Source organism: Pseudophryne corroboree, chromosome 5, assembly GCF_028390025.1.
Source record: "Pseudophryne corroboree isolate aPseCor3 chromosome 5, aPseCor3.hap2, whole genome shotgun sequence".
Classification (NCBI taxonomy): domain Eukaryota; kingdom Metazoa; phylum Chordata; class Amphibia; order Anura; family Myobatrachidae; genus Pseudophryne; species Pseudophryne corroboree.
In genome coordinates, this window is record NC_086448.1 from 184,887,492 (window position 1) to 184,901,298 (window position 13,807).

The following is a 13,807-nucleotide window of genomic DNA, read 5'->3' on the forward strand; positions in this document are numbered from 1 at the left end:
CCTACGCTTATTAAAGCTAGGAAGGTTGTGACCGCAAAACATTATCACCGCAAATGGCGGAAATATGTTGCTTGGTGTGAGGCCTGGAAGGTCCCAACGGAGGAATTTCAGCTGGGTTGATTTCTGCACTTCCTACAGTCAGGGGTGACTATGGGCCTCAACTTGGGTTCCATTAAGGTCCAGATTTTGGCTCTGTCGATTTTCTTCCAAAACGAACTGGCTTCACTGCCTGAAGTTCAGACTTTTGTTAAAGGAGTGCTGAATATTCAGCCTCCTTTTGTGCCTCCAGTGGCACCTTGGGATCTCAACGTGGTGTTGGATTTCCTAAAGTCGCATTGGTTGAGCCACTTAAAACCGTGGAGCAAAAATATCTCACGCGGAAAGTGGTCATGCTGTTGGCCTTGGCTTCGGCCAGGCGTGTATCAGAATTGGCGGCTTTGTCATGTAAAAGCCCTTATCTGATTTTTCATATGGATAGGGCGGAATTGAGGACTCGTTCCCAGTTTCTTCCTAAGGTGGTATCAGCGTTTCATTTGAACCAACCTATTGTGGTGCCTGCGGCTACTCGGGACTTGGAGGATTCCAAGTTGCTGGACGTAGCCAGGGCCCTGAAAATCTATGTTTCCAGGATGGCTAGAGTCAGGAAAACTGACTCGCTATTTATCCTGTATGCACCCAACAAGCTGGGTGCTCCTGCTTCAAAGCAGACTATTGCTCGCTGGATCTATAGCACGATTCAACTTGCACTTTCTGCGGCTGGACTGCCGCATCCTAAATCAGTAAAAGCCCATTCCACAAGGTAGGTGGGCTCTTCTTGGGCGGCTGCCCGAGTGGTCTCGGCTTTACAGCTTTGCCGAGCTGCTACTTGGTCGGGGTCAAACACATTTGCAAAATTCTACAAGTTTGATACCCTGGCTCAGGAGGACCTTGAGTTTGCTCATTCGGTGCTGCAGAGTCATCCGCACTCTCCCGCCCGTTTGGGAGCTTTGGTATAATCCCCATGGTCCTTACGGAGTTCCCAGCATCCACTAGGACGTCAGAGAAAATAAGAATTTACTCACCGGTAATTCTATCTCTCGTAGTCCGTAGTGGATGCTGGGCGCCCATCCCAAGTGCGGATTGTCTGCAATACTTGTATATAGTTATTGCCTAACTAAAGGGTTATTGTTATGAGCCATCTTTTCGTGAGGCTCAGTTGTTATTCATACTGTTAACTGGGTATAGTATCACGAGTTGTACGGTGTGATTGGTGTGGCTGGTCTTACCCGGGATTCCAAATCCTTTACTTATTGTGTCAGCTCTTCCGGGCACAGTTTCCCTAACTGAGGTCTGGAGGAGGGGCATAGAGGGAGGAGCCAGTGCACACCAGATAGTACCTAATCTTTCTTTTAGAGTGCCCAGTCTCCTGCGGAGCCCGCTATTCCCATGGTCCTTACGGAGTTCCCAGCATCCACTACGGACTACGAGAAATAGAATTACCGGTGAGTAAATTCTTATTTTTTTTAGTGTTAAGTATGTTCATCTTCTGTACATCTTGGCTTGTTGGTAACAGTTGTGCGCACTGTCTCGGGCAATCACTTCTAGACTCCTGCGTGGAGCAGCATACTGGGATTTCTGTACATTATTTTAGGTTGTTTAGGTTACACCCTGTTGCCTGTCATACAGAGACAAACATACTGCAGGTGGTATGATTCTGGGATTCATAGGAAGAGATCGCTGATATTATTTTGGCTATTGGAAGTTTCTCACACCTGTTGGTTCAGTGGGGCTGGGTTGACAAGCAGCATGTTTGCATTTGGACTGCCGGCAGTGTTAAAATGCTTTCATTAGTATTTTGCAGGTCAACATTGTGGTTCCGGCATTATGCTGCCGACAGGAACAGCGTTTACATTGTTCGTGTCTGCATCATGACGGCATACTATTCAGAGAACTTCTCTCATGCCCCTCCAGTATTAGCACTTGAGGGAGCTCGTTATGTATTAGTACAGAACAGTAATTATTTTGCTCTTTGACAGATAAAGGACAAAGAAAAGCCACAACGTCTGATACATTGTTATTCAGTGCTGTTAAAAATCAGAGACATTTCTAATAAAAGAAAGTATCAAGGTTCTGTGTTTTTTCTTTACTGCATTGCTCAGAAAATACAGAGTGCACTGTACAAGTATAAGCACATTTACCTTATTAGCACTCCCTTCCTGGCTGATCTCATTATTATAGCCGTATGACTGTACTACAGGAGGCTATTATTTATGGAATATATGTACCCGTCTCCAAAAGTGACAGATCACCTGGAGTACACCTGGAGTCCTCACACAACCTCCTCACAGCTTGTCCTGGTTTCCTGCAGACATAGAGATATATTGTCTGGGCAACGAGACATGTCTATGAATTGTTTCCTCTAGCCTTTCTAATTGAGGCCCAGACTAGCTATAAACAGAACACGAACAAGGTCTGCATAATTTACAGATTATCTTGTCTCTGTATGTTAAGGATGAAAAGCATGTTTAAAATCTGTTCAGTGTTAGCAGGATTGCATTTACTTTGTTTCCTTAATCTTTCGAGCAGAAGGCAACTCCGGAAACAAGAGCCAAGAAAGGACGACGCAATCAAAATGTAGAACCCAAGAAGGAAGTAAGATTTTCTCATTGTTATTACTGCATGTTGTGAACTGTTCCCATCCACTGAAAACAGAGGAATGTTAGAATATACATGTCATTTAGCAGCCTGCCAATTGCTATATTCTCTTAAGGGCTTGTACCTGATCGGATTAGATTAACAGTGAATGTGATTGAGTTAGATTAGAACTCTCTGATATTACTTGGGATAGATAGATAGATAGATAGATAGATAGATAGATAGATAGATAGATAGATAGATAGATAGATAGATAGATAGATAGATAGATATGCTGATCTTATATTATGTATACACCACACAGATGTAACACAGTACTCCTGGTTATATTTAAGCACTCATTTCCCAAAGTGGTGCTTAAAATTCTAACTAATCACACAGATACTTCTGCCCCTATGATGTCACATACACCCAAGGGATAGCTGATTACTCCCCAGAACTACTTAAATTAATCTTAGGTATCCCTAGATTACAACATCTGTGAAAGGCTAGTCTCTACTAGATAACCAGTGTTCAACGCTCAGCAGCCAATGTGGAATAGCAAGTGATAGCAAGGTGTGAGATTTTTGCTATTCAATTAGGTGCAGATTTTGGTTTGTTTTTTCGAAAATATTTTTATTGAAGCATTGTAGATAATGTACAATCAAGATATAATGCACAAAGGAATTTTATACGGGAAAAGAACATAAGGCATTCAACCATATGGTATACATAAATCACAATTAAATCAAATTCACAAAAGCATAAGGTTGGGCAGTACTAGTAACAAATAAAATTACGTAATAAGAAAGTTGTAATATAAGTTACATAGTTATAGTGCAAGGATACCAAAATATGTAGACGAGTAGGTACATAGAATGGGTGCATAAAAACCAGGTCATTTAGGTTTGTTTGTTTTTTAAATAAGTCAATATAAGATGAATAATAATGTTAGTCTCTCTCCCCACACCCCAGAAGCCCAGCAATACCCACTGCTCAGGAAGAATTTAATTCAAGTGCAATAGGTGTGTCGCTTTTTATTTTTTGAGTGGTGGGGGCTTTTTTTTCTCGCAGCCCAGAGCACGACTAATCTTTCCTAAAATCCTTATTTTTAGAAAAAAAATGGTTGGGAAGTGCTGCGGATCTCCCTCCCCCATAACTAATTAAGCAATTGGAAGTTTCCAATGAGCTTAATTAGTCCAATTAATCACCTACCAAAGCACTGCCGCCTCCTTTTGTTCTTCTCTCTAGTGTCGCAGACAGCAGAGACAGCTTCCAGTGACCGGTCAGGCACAGGACATGTATTACTCCTAACCCTGCACCCCACTACCCAAACCCTGCATCCGCTCCCTACACACACTACTGCTCACCCTGCACCCGCTACCTGAACACTCTACACTACCTCTAACCCTGTATTCGCTCCCTGCACACACTACACTACCCCGAACCTTGCACCCGCTCCCCACACACACTACCGCTCACCCTGCACCCGCTACCTGAACACTCTACCTTTAACCCTGTATTCGCTCCCTGCACACACTACACTACGCTACCCCTAACTCTGCCCCCGCTCTCCGCACACACTACACTACCCCTAACCCTGCACCCGCTCTTCGCACACATTACACTAACCCTGCACCAGCTCTCCGCACACATTACACTAACCCTGCACCCACTCTCCGCACACATTACACTAACCCTGCACCCGGTACCTACACACACTGTACACTACCCCCGCTCCTTCCATCACACAGCATCAATCCTCAAGCTACCTGCAAAATACCCCCACGACCAGTTATATTATAATTGGATAGTGCAGTTATTGGGAGCATGCATACCCACAGTAATCCAAAATTTGTCGCAAGGTCAGTGTAAATTTTTTGGCGCGCAAAACCTCACAGCCAATTGGATATGGTCCTTTGTCTGGATTGTACAATATGTCTGCTGTGATTCCTGGGTGGAATACTACTTACCAATAAGGTTTTAAGAAAGTTTCAGGAAGATTAAGTATCTTAACATTTGCTAAACTCTACACCAGACGCTTTCAGCAAAAGGCAGCAAGTAAACTTCTATTCTCAAAGCAGAGATTTTTCCAGTGGGGGAACAAATCGGTATGGCCAGAATATAGGCTGCACCCGGCACTTGCCAGAACATTACACTGTAACCGCTTTACTTTTCCCCTGACGATATTATGGAGGAAACTATTTCTAATATGCTGTATAACTTCAGGATAGAAGGCAATATGGTGTACTTGGAGTACTTTTTGAATGATATAAAATTGTCTGCATAAGACCACAATGCTTTTCCATAGGTCTGTTACCTTGTAGGAGCATGTGACTGCTGTTACGACATTACGAAAAGTCAGCAATATAAAAAAAACTAGAACAAATAGCATGGAAGTGTGCCAGTATTATACTGTACTAATACTTAACAGAGCAAGAGAACAAATGATTGCATCAGTAAAAGTCCAATACAAGAGTTGTAAATAGCATTGACATCAAAAGATGCAACTATGAACATAAGGAAAACTTTCCATGCAGACAAGGCGGTGAGGACAGGAGGTTGCACTGACTGTAAGAGCTAACATCGAGCATATTGTGAGAAGGAGGTTGACTTATGATGTGGCGGGATCAATAAACATGAAGAAGTGCATTTTAAGGGAGTACTTGAAAGATTGGTGGTTTGATGAGAGTCTGGTCTGGTGGGACTGGGAGGCCTGTTGTACAATGATTTACTGTATGTGAACGTAAGCAGTTTGAATTGTGTTGTAGACGAAATAGGGCACCAGTGAAGGGTTTTGCAGAGAAGCATGGTTGTAGAGGAACAAAAGTAAAGGAAGATTAAGCATGATTGCGCATTCAGGACATACAACAGGGAGGACTAGTCAGGAAACAGGCAAGTTAGAGACTGCAATATTGCAGCAATTAAGGTGGGAGGTGAAATGAGAGTGGACAAGGTTATGGTGACATTCAGGGAGAAGAAATGACAAATCTTGGCAATGTTATAGATGTCGAGGGTTGAGGCAATAATGACCCTTAAGCAGTGAAAGAATGGTATTTTTAATTTTAAGAGAAGACGGAGGAGGGGGTTGTCATTATGCAAAAAAAAAAGATTTCAATCTAAGTTACTTCTATGTTGACCTTGAGAGGTAGCATTCAGTCATCCAAGTTAAGGTCCCAGACACATAGGAGAGGAGATAAGGAGAAGCGATCAGGTTAGGAAAGGTAGATTAAAGTGTAAGCATAGAAGTGATATTGAAGTGAACGTTATCAAGGAGAAGAAGGTGTTCTACTGTGTTGTAAGCGGCAAAGTAGCAGCAGCAGGGAGAAGTGGTCCATTGAGTTACTAAAAATAGATTGATTGTCACCTTGATGGGCACAGTCTCAGTAGAGTAAGGAAGGTGGAAACTCATTAGTAAAGGGTCAAGGAGATAATGAGCAGTGACAGTGTATGTTTAGGCATTGTAAACCAGCTATCCCAGAAGTTTGAAAAGGATGGAAATTAGATATATAGTGTGAGAGTGAACCGGGGTTAGAAGATGGTTCCTTGATAATTGCAGTGATGAGCACGTGTTTGAAGGTGGAAGGAAAATTCCAGTAGAGAGGGAAAGGTGGCTAGGTGCCAGCAAGTATGAGGGAGGAGAGAGTAGCGGTGGTGGGAGGCGGCAGGATCTAAGAGATGTTATGGGGGAAGAGGAGGAGAGAGTAAGAGGACCTAGGAGTCTGACAGTTGGGAAGAAAGCAAGGTGTTTGGAGCAGTACTCAGAGCCGTAGAGGGGAGATGTCATGACAAGTCTTTTTCTCCGTGAAGTGACAAGAAACTGTGTAATTGGTGAGGGAATAGATAGTGGAAAAAAGGGATGTTGCACTTGGAGTAAAGACGCTGAGCAGTATATTTGCATGTAGCAAGTGAAATTTGATAGCCAGGGTTCGCGTTTAGATCATTGGGGACAGAGGCACCTTTATCCATGGCTGCATATACAGTGGATTCAAATGAGATCGCTGCATTAAGGCAGAACAGGGAGGATAGCAGAGAGAGTAGTGATTCAAGGGAAGATGACAAGCAAGAGAGGTCAAGATCATACGGGTTGGTAAGTATCCAGACGATTTTATGTGTGGTAGAAGGGAATGGAAGAGAAGGTTGTGGTCAGAGAGTGGTAAGTATGTGTTATACTGCCTTCAGACCAAGATCCGACCTGGGATTTTGATCACATTTTGAAGCAGGGTTTGAAACTCTGTTTAGATGTACTTACCCCTTTCACACCGCAGGGTGGACCCGGGTTATTCCTGTGTCGCCGCCTTTAGCACTGGACCCGTGTCTGCCAGTGCATTATCTACAGTGAATACTTGGAGATGGCGTCATCTCCAAGAGCATCTGAGCCACTAATTAACTCATTTTAGGCATGACCTGGATCATCCCTTTCACACCGTCACCCGACCTGAGTTTCCCCAGCAATATCCGGGTTATTTGTGCAGTGTGAAAGGGTTAATAGATAAGTTGGAGATATCACAGAGGTATGAGAACATATGAGGATCAGGGTGTGACCATTGTGTGGGAGATGCAGTTAACTGGGTGAAATCATGGGTAACTGAGAGGGATTTTAAAGTTCCCATGGGTGGGAGTGAGTAGTTTCAAGGAAAGGAAATGGGAGAGCCAGACAATAACGATGGCGAGTAAGTGACAGGTGGGGACTGTGGAGTTTTAATACAGAGTTTGATAAGGGAGGAGAGACATATGGAGTGAATCTCAAAAGATGAGAAAGTGAGGAAATTCTGAAATTAGTTGAAGTAAGGTATAAACTGTCAGAAGGTGGGATCAAGATTTCAGTGATGCAGAGAGGGTGATTAACAGAGGAAATGGTCGTGGAGGGGAGTGATCTTGTTGCAGATGGATCTTGCATTTCAGAGTGCACAAGTAAAAGGGCAGAGCCTTGGGGGAGTGATTAGATACAATGCAGATGCATTAGACGAATTGTAGAGGAATGGCGGTAGAAGGTCAGAGCAGTGGATGGGAGAGTTAGTTGGAGAAATCAACTGTGGGGTATAGAGGAATAAAAGGTGTGAGAGTAGCATAACCATAGATGCAGAGTGAGTAGGATGGAGCGGTAGAGCTGTGGGTAGGGAAAAGCATATGTGACTGAAGGGAGGAACATGTGAGGAAGGAGTGATAGAACAAGAGTTTGGGAGTGGGGAGGTAGAGGAAAAAAATAAGTGGAATCGTCATCAGAATTGAGAGGAGCCTCTGAAGGATCACGGAGCATGGCATCACCAACTGAGGGCCTAGCTCCATCCAAATTCTGGAAGTCAGCAGGGATTGGTAGTGTACCTGAAGCTGTGGGTACATCTTGTGTGATGGCTGACCGGGTATGGCAAGGAGGACAAGGCAGAGAGTCGGAAGGTGAAAATAATGTGGGTTACGTCTGCTGGTCAATGCAGAAGCTGGAGGCTGTGATGGATCACTGGAGTGTGATAGCATGACAGACCTTATATAAAGAGTACTAGGAAGAATCTCTGTGGCACTGTTACACCTTACCTAGACTGTCTTTCTTGTACAGAACAGGCCAGTTGTGCTTTATCTGTTTTCCTAGAACAGAGAAGGGCAGTTGAGTAGTATCTCTTTCTTGTACAGAAGAGGGGCCTCAAGGACAGTTGACTGTCCAGCAGCATAACAAAGATGACACTCAATGCTGTCCCTGGCACAATGCTATTCCTCTGTACAAATTAGTAATTCCCCACTTTCTCCAAAAACAAATAAGGGGGCAAACAACCAGTAAATAAATCAGGTGCTACCCTTTTATATAGGTTCAAATATTATTTAAAAAAAATGTTTATAAAGTGAATATAACTGTCTGCCAGGTCTGAAATAAGTGGAAACTGGAACCCATAAACTAGAAACAGAACAATAATAGAAGCTCTGTCAGTTTTTTATCATTTACCACACACACTTAGGCAAAACTTATTATTATACGCATAACACCTATAAAACAATGTAATAGTATTTAAAAAACAATCGGCGGGATGTACAGTAATAGAGTTCTAGATCTTCAGTGGTGCAGGATGCACTTCCGGTGATCTCGGACTCCATTAATCCCACTGCATGTAGTTGTATTAAACAAAACAACAATTTATAAAACCGTATTAGACCATTAATTAGACCATGGACTAGCCAACATAGAAAATCAAAACTGCAATTGTTTTGCAGCGGTAACAATGTAAAACAGTTATAATAATACTACTACAGCAATTGTAATAATCCAAGCATAGGAACATCAGATTATTAATTAGTTTAATCCCAGCAGTTGCCTAATGGCCCATGCATCTTGTTTGGTAGTAGGGTATTTGCAGACAGAATTAGAAATCTCACAGGTGTTAGTGGGAACCCAAAAGTGTTAGTCAATTATCCAATGTACAGGATCAAAGCTGCAAATGATTTTGCTGAATCAGACCCTCGATCCCTTATATCAATCTCCATATATTAACCTGACTCCAAGGGGTCACATCATATCGCCCGTCACACATAAAGCGGCTAAACCTATTGGGCACAAGAGAAAAAATATGCGAAGAGCCTGACTTTTTGCACATTTCTGCTCATCCCCTCAGGTAGGGGTGAGCAGAAATAACTGGGCACCCACGGTATTCGTGTCTGAACAGAGCAACAGTTGAACTGATTTATCGGGCACAGGGCGCCCAAAAACAACTGAATTCGTCAGCAAGAGAGAGTTCTGGGTGGTTTTCTCCACTGCAGCCATCACAGGGGAATAGGAAGTTGAAAGTATTTCAGTTCAGTTACCTCTTTATAAATACATCAGCAGTCCACAGGATAGAGAAAACACTTGGGCTCATTAATGTCTTTCACCACCTCTATCACGCATCGACATTCATCAGATAATAATGATGCAACATTCCACGATGCGCAATGGAATTTTGGAGATTGCAAACCCATCGCAAGCTCAACATCACTAAGTTTACATTGCTTTCCCATAGGGGTGCAAAGTAAAAGGAGGGATGTTCATGTGCCGTAATTATCCAGGATGTGCACAACAGCTGTCATACATTGTGCGTACATTAATTGCTTTGCGTTTGTTATTAATTTGTGAGCATGATGGCTCTATAGGAAGAGGGGTGCAGAGGTCATTTAAAGTGCAGCCATCTCCAATGCCTCCCACACACCTTACATGACAGGTAAATGTACTAGGAGGTTATACAGTATATCATTTTTTGTTTACATTTCCAGGGGCTTTTGAGTGTGGGGTTTTTGCCTGATTTCATGTATAAGGCAATACATGCTGTTCTTTCTATTCCCGGTAAGGAATCTGTTAGTGCTGTAGGCCTAAGGGGTCTATGGACTAAGCCTTGGAGATGGAATACATACTATTTCCCAGCAGGTTGGATGCCGGCTGTCAATATCCTGACAGCGACATCCCACCCGCCAGAATGCCGGCAGCGGGGTAAGCGGTACGAGTCCCCTTGTGGGCTCGATGGCTCGCTGCACTTGCCACAGGTTCTATTCCCACTCTATGGGTGTCGTGGACACCCACGAGTGAGAATAGTCCTTGCATGCCAGGATTCTGGCTGTCAGTATTGTCGGCTGTCGGGAACCCGACAGCTGCCACATTGATTGCATCCCTTGGAGATAGATAAAGTGGGCAGAGATAAGTACCAGCCAATCAGTTCCTAACTGCCATATTATAGGTGTGTTTGAAAAATGACAGGAGCTGGTTATTTGTTACTTTATCTCTCTCCAAGGCTTAGTACATAGACCCCGAAGTATTTTTTAAACTATGACATCAGTTACTACCAAAGGTTTTAGCTACCAAACTATCTAATGTAATTCTTTCCACGGCACACAATGGCCAGGTTGACTTTATCCCAAGGAAATCCCGTTCTATAAACAACGTGTTTTTCTTTCTTAACTCATAGATTTTCCCCACTAATAATTATAGTAAACCTCTTCTGTGATGCATCAAAAGTGTTTTATCCAGCGTAGTGGAGCATCTATAGCAGACCTTCAGCCAGGTACACACTAGCGCAATGTGTCGTTTCTGGACGGAATATGACATATTGGCCCGATCACTCCGTCTGTACGGCCAATATGGGGGTGCCCACGGTGGCTAGCAACATCACCTGGTCAGCCCTACTGCACGGCAAACGCTCGATAACGCTAGCAACCTAGTTATATGTAAGTGAAGGATGGCGTGATATGTCCACAAGAAACGCTAGGTATAGGGAAGCAAGCATTGTAGTTGGATAGCTAAAAAATACAGTAAGGTGTTGAGCAACACCAAAGCTGTTATTACTGTGACACTAATTACCAGAAACTAGGTACAGGTTGAGTATCCCATATCCAAATATTCCGAAATACGGAATATTCCGAAAAAATACGGACTTTTTTGAGTGAGAGTGAGATAGTAAAACCTTTGTTTTTTTTTTTTGTGTAAACTGTTTTTATTAATCAAAGCAGTATTCAAAAACATTACAGAGACATTTTCAAAAGACAAAAGAAGGGCATACAAAAATATCGCATAGCATATATCCATCAGTACACCACACATAAAGCGCCCTTAGCCGAAAAATATCTGTCTGCATTTCTGTCATCATTAAAGCTTATAAGGGAAGAGCACAATATCAAACAGCATCAGTGAATGGGAAAGAGAGAAAAAAAAAAGGAAAGAGAGAAGAGAAGAGGAAAAGAGGATAAGCAAGGAAAGGTTAGGGTGGGCAGGGTCAGGTGTGTCGATCTGCGTGGTACGGGCAGACTATTTGGGGAGCGTATGAGTGATCTCCACCAATCCTGAGTCTGGTCCGCAGTACTTAAACAGCATTATCGGAATATGGGTATGGGTATAGATAATGATACAGATATGAATATGGGCCTGTTTACCAACATGGGGGGGGGGGGTTATGTCGCAATATAGGACTTATACTGCGATGTGTCTTTAAAGTCGTACCAGGGAAACCAAATAGCTATGAAGTTAACTGTTTTCCCAGATGAGAAGGAAACCAGGTCTTCCATGTCCAAGAAGTGATCAATCTTTGTGAACCACATTTTAATTGAGGGTGGAGTGGTAGATCTCCAAAGAATTGGGATCACTGCTTTAGCAGCGTTGCAAAGGTGTCTTAACAGGGAATGTTTGTAGGAGTGTGATCCTGCGGGGGGGGTGATTAAGGAGCCAGAAATCTGGGTCTCTCGGGATTTTGTCACCTACTATCTTTTCGGTGCATTTAAATACTTCTGCCCAAAATGGAGTTATAAGAGGACAATCCCACCAAATATGTATAAAACTCCCTGGGGCATTTTTGCATCTCCAACACATATTCGAAAGAGAGGGAAACATTCTGTTAAGGACACGTGGGGTCCTATACCACCTTATATATAAGTTTATAAAGGGTCTCTAGTGTCGAAATGCATAAAGAACTCGCCTGAGCGTTTTTAAACACGGATTCCCAGTTAATTTGAGTAGGTATCCCCGACAATTCCCTTTCCCAGGAAGCCACGAAGGCAGGAGGTTGTGGGAAGAAATTTTCCATTATCAACGTATAAATTTGTGAAATAGTATGTGTGGGTGAACTGGGGGAGATACATAGTCTCTCAAACCCGGTGAGGTCTCTAGTGACATCAGAGAAGTTCTTGGGAGATGATACGAAATGGTGGACCTGCAGGAACCTCCAAAACTCAGCACTGTGTAGGTTCCAAGAGGACTGAACATCTGAAAAAGAGCGCACCCTACCCGAGCTCACCAGCTGACCGACTCTAAAGATCCCAGCTTCTGCCCATGGGGCGAAAGCAGTCCCTTGGAGGCCCGGGGCAAAATCCGAGTTATAGAGAAAAGAGGTTAAGGGGGACCATTTGGAGGATATATAACTCTGGGATCTCAGCTTGGCCCATAAACTGAGTGTGGGAGAGACCGTGGGGTGTGACACCTTCGGGAGGGAAGGAAGCCAAGGTGCAATTTCTATATAATATGGGAGACAGCCCTCCTCTAGAAGGACCCATTGTTTATGATCCTTGGCACGTGTCCATTCCAGTATCCTATTCAGGTGTACTGCGTGGTAATAGTTAGGGATATGTGGGAGTTGTTGCCCCCCTTGATGTTTTCTCCTGAACAAAATATCATGTTTAAATCTAGGTGTATTACCTCCCCATACAAATGTACGGATAAGCCTCTGGACATCTCGAAGCCATAGCAGGGGGATGTGTATCGGAAGGGTCTGGAGAAAGAATAAAATCCTGGGGAGGGCATTCATTTTAACTACGTTGATCCTTCCGAACCAGGACAGTCTCAGCTTTTTCCACAACAGGAAGTCTAAACGAAGCCTAGACAATAAGGGTTTAAAATTTAGGGAGAACACTTTGGATAAGTCATTGGTCAGTAATACCCCCAAATATTTTAATTTATGATCATGCCAGGTGAAGGGGAAGGCTTGTTTCAGGCTTTCTACTAGTGCAGGAGGTGTAGTTAAGTTCATGGAAATAGATTTGGAATAATTTATTTTGAAGTTAGAGAGGACTCCAAACTTCCCAAACTCCACCATTAAGTTTGGCAGAGAGGTGACCGGATTCGTGATTATTGCGAGTAGATCATCGGCATATAATGCCAGTTTGTATTCGGTTCCTCTTACTAACAGACCCGAAATATTTGGGTTAGCCCTAATGCTTCGGGCTAGTGCTTCCATGCAGAGGACAAAGAGCAATGGAGATAGCGGGCATCCCTGTCGCGTACCGTTGGAAATTGGAAAGGAGTCAGAAAGGGTGCCATTAATCCTAATTTTGGCAGATGGGGAGGTATAGAGGGATAGGATTCTGTGGAGACAGGTGTCACCAAGTCCCAGATGCCTCAATATTCCGGTCATAAAATCCCAGTCCACTCTGTCAAAAGCTTTTTCTGCATCGGTTGACAGGAGGATAGATGGGGATGAGAGCTGACCCGCATAGTGAATCATACTGAGCACTTTGGTGGTATTGTCCCTGGCTTCTCGGCCCAAAACAAACCCAGCTTGATCTCCATGTATCAAGCCAGGCAACAGTAGTTTAAGGCGGTTTGCAATCAATTTAGCGAAAAGCTTTATATCAATATTTAGTAGGGAGATTGGGCGGTAGCTCGAGCAAAGACTGGGGTCTTTACCCTCTTTGGGTAGAACTGCAATATGGGCTTCGAGAGATTGTGGGGAGAAAGGTGATTGGTCAGATATAGTGT

At 43.4% G+C, this 13,807-nt stretch overlaps 1 protein-coding gene across 1 annotated transcript in view; it reads left to right on the forward strand.

The window, feature by feature from the left end:
* Positions 1-13,807, forward strand: part of ZMYND11 (zinc finger MYND-type containing 11) — a 282,804-nt gene that overhangs the window by 249,772 nt on the left and 19,225 nt on the right. Inside the window, exon 13 of the mRNA XM_063921925.1 lies at positions 2,566-2,631. Within this exon, the coding sequence (XP_063777995.1) occupies positions 2,566-2,631 (66 nt within the window). The remainder of the gene's footprint in view (positions 1-2,565; positions 2,632-13,807) is intronic.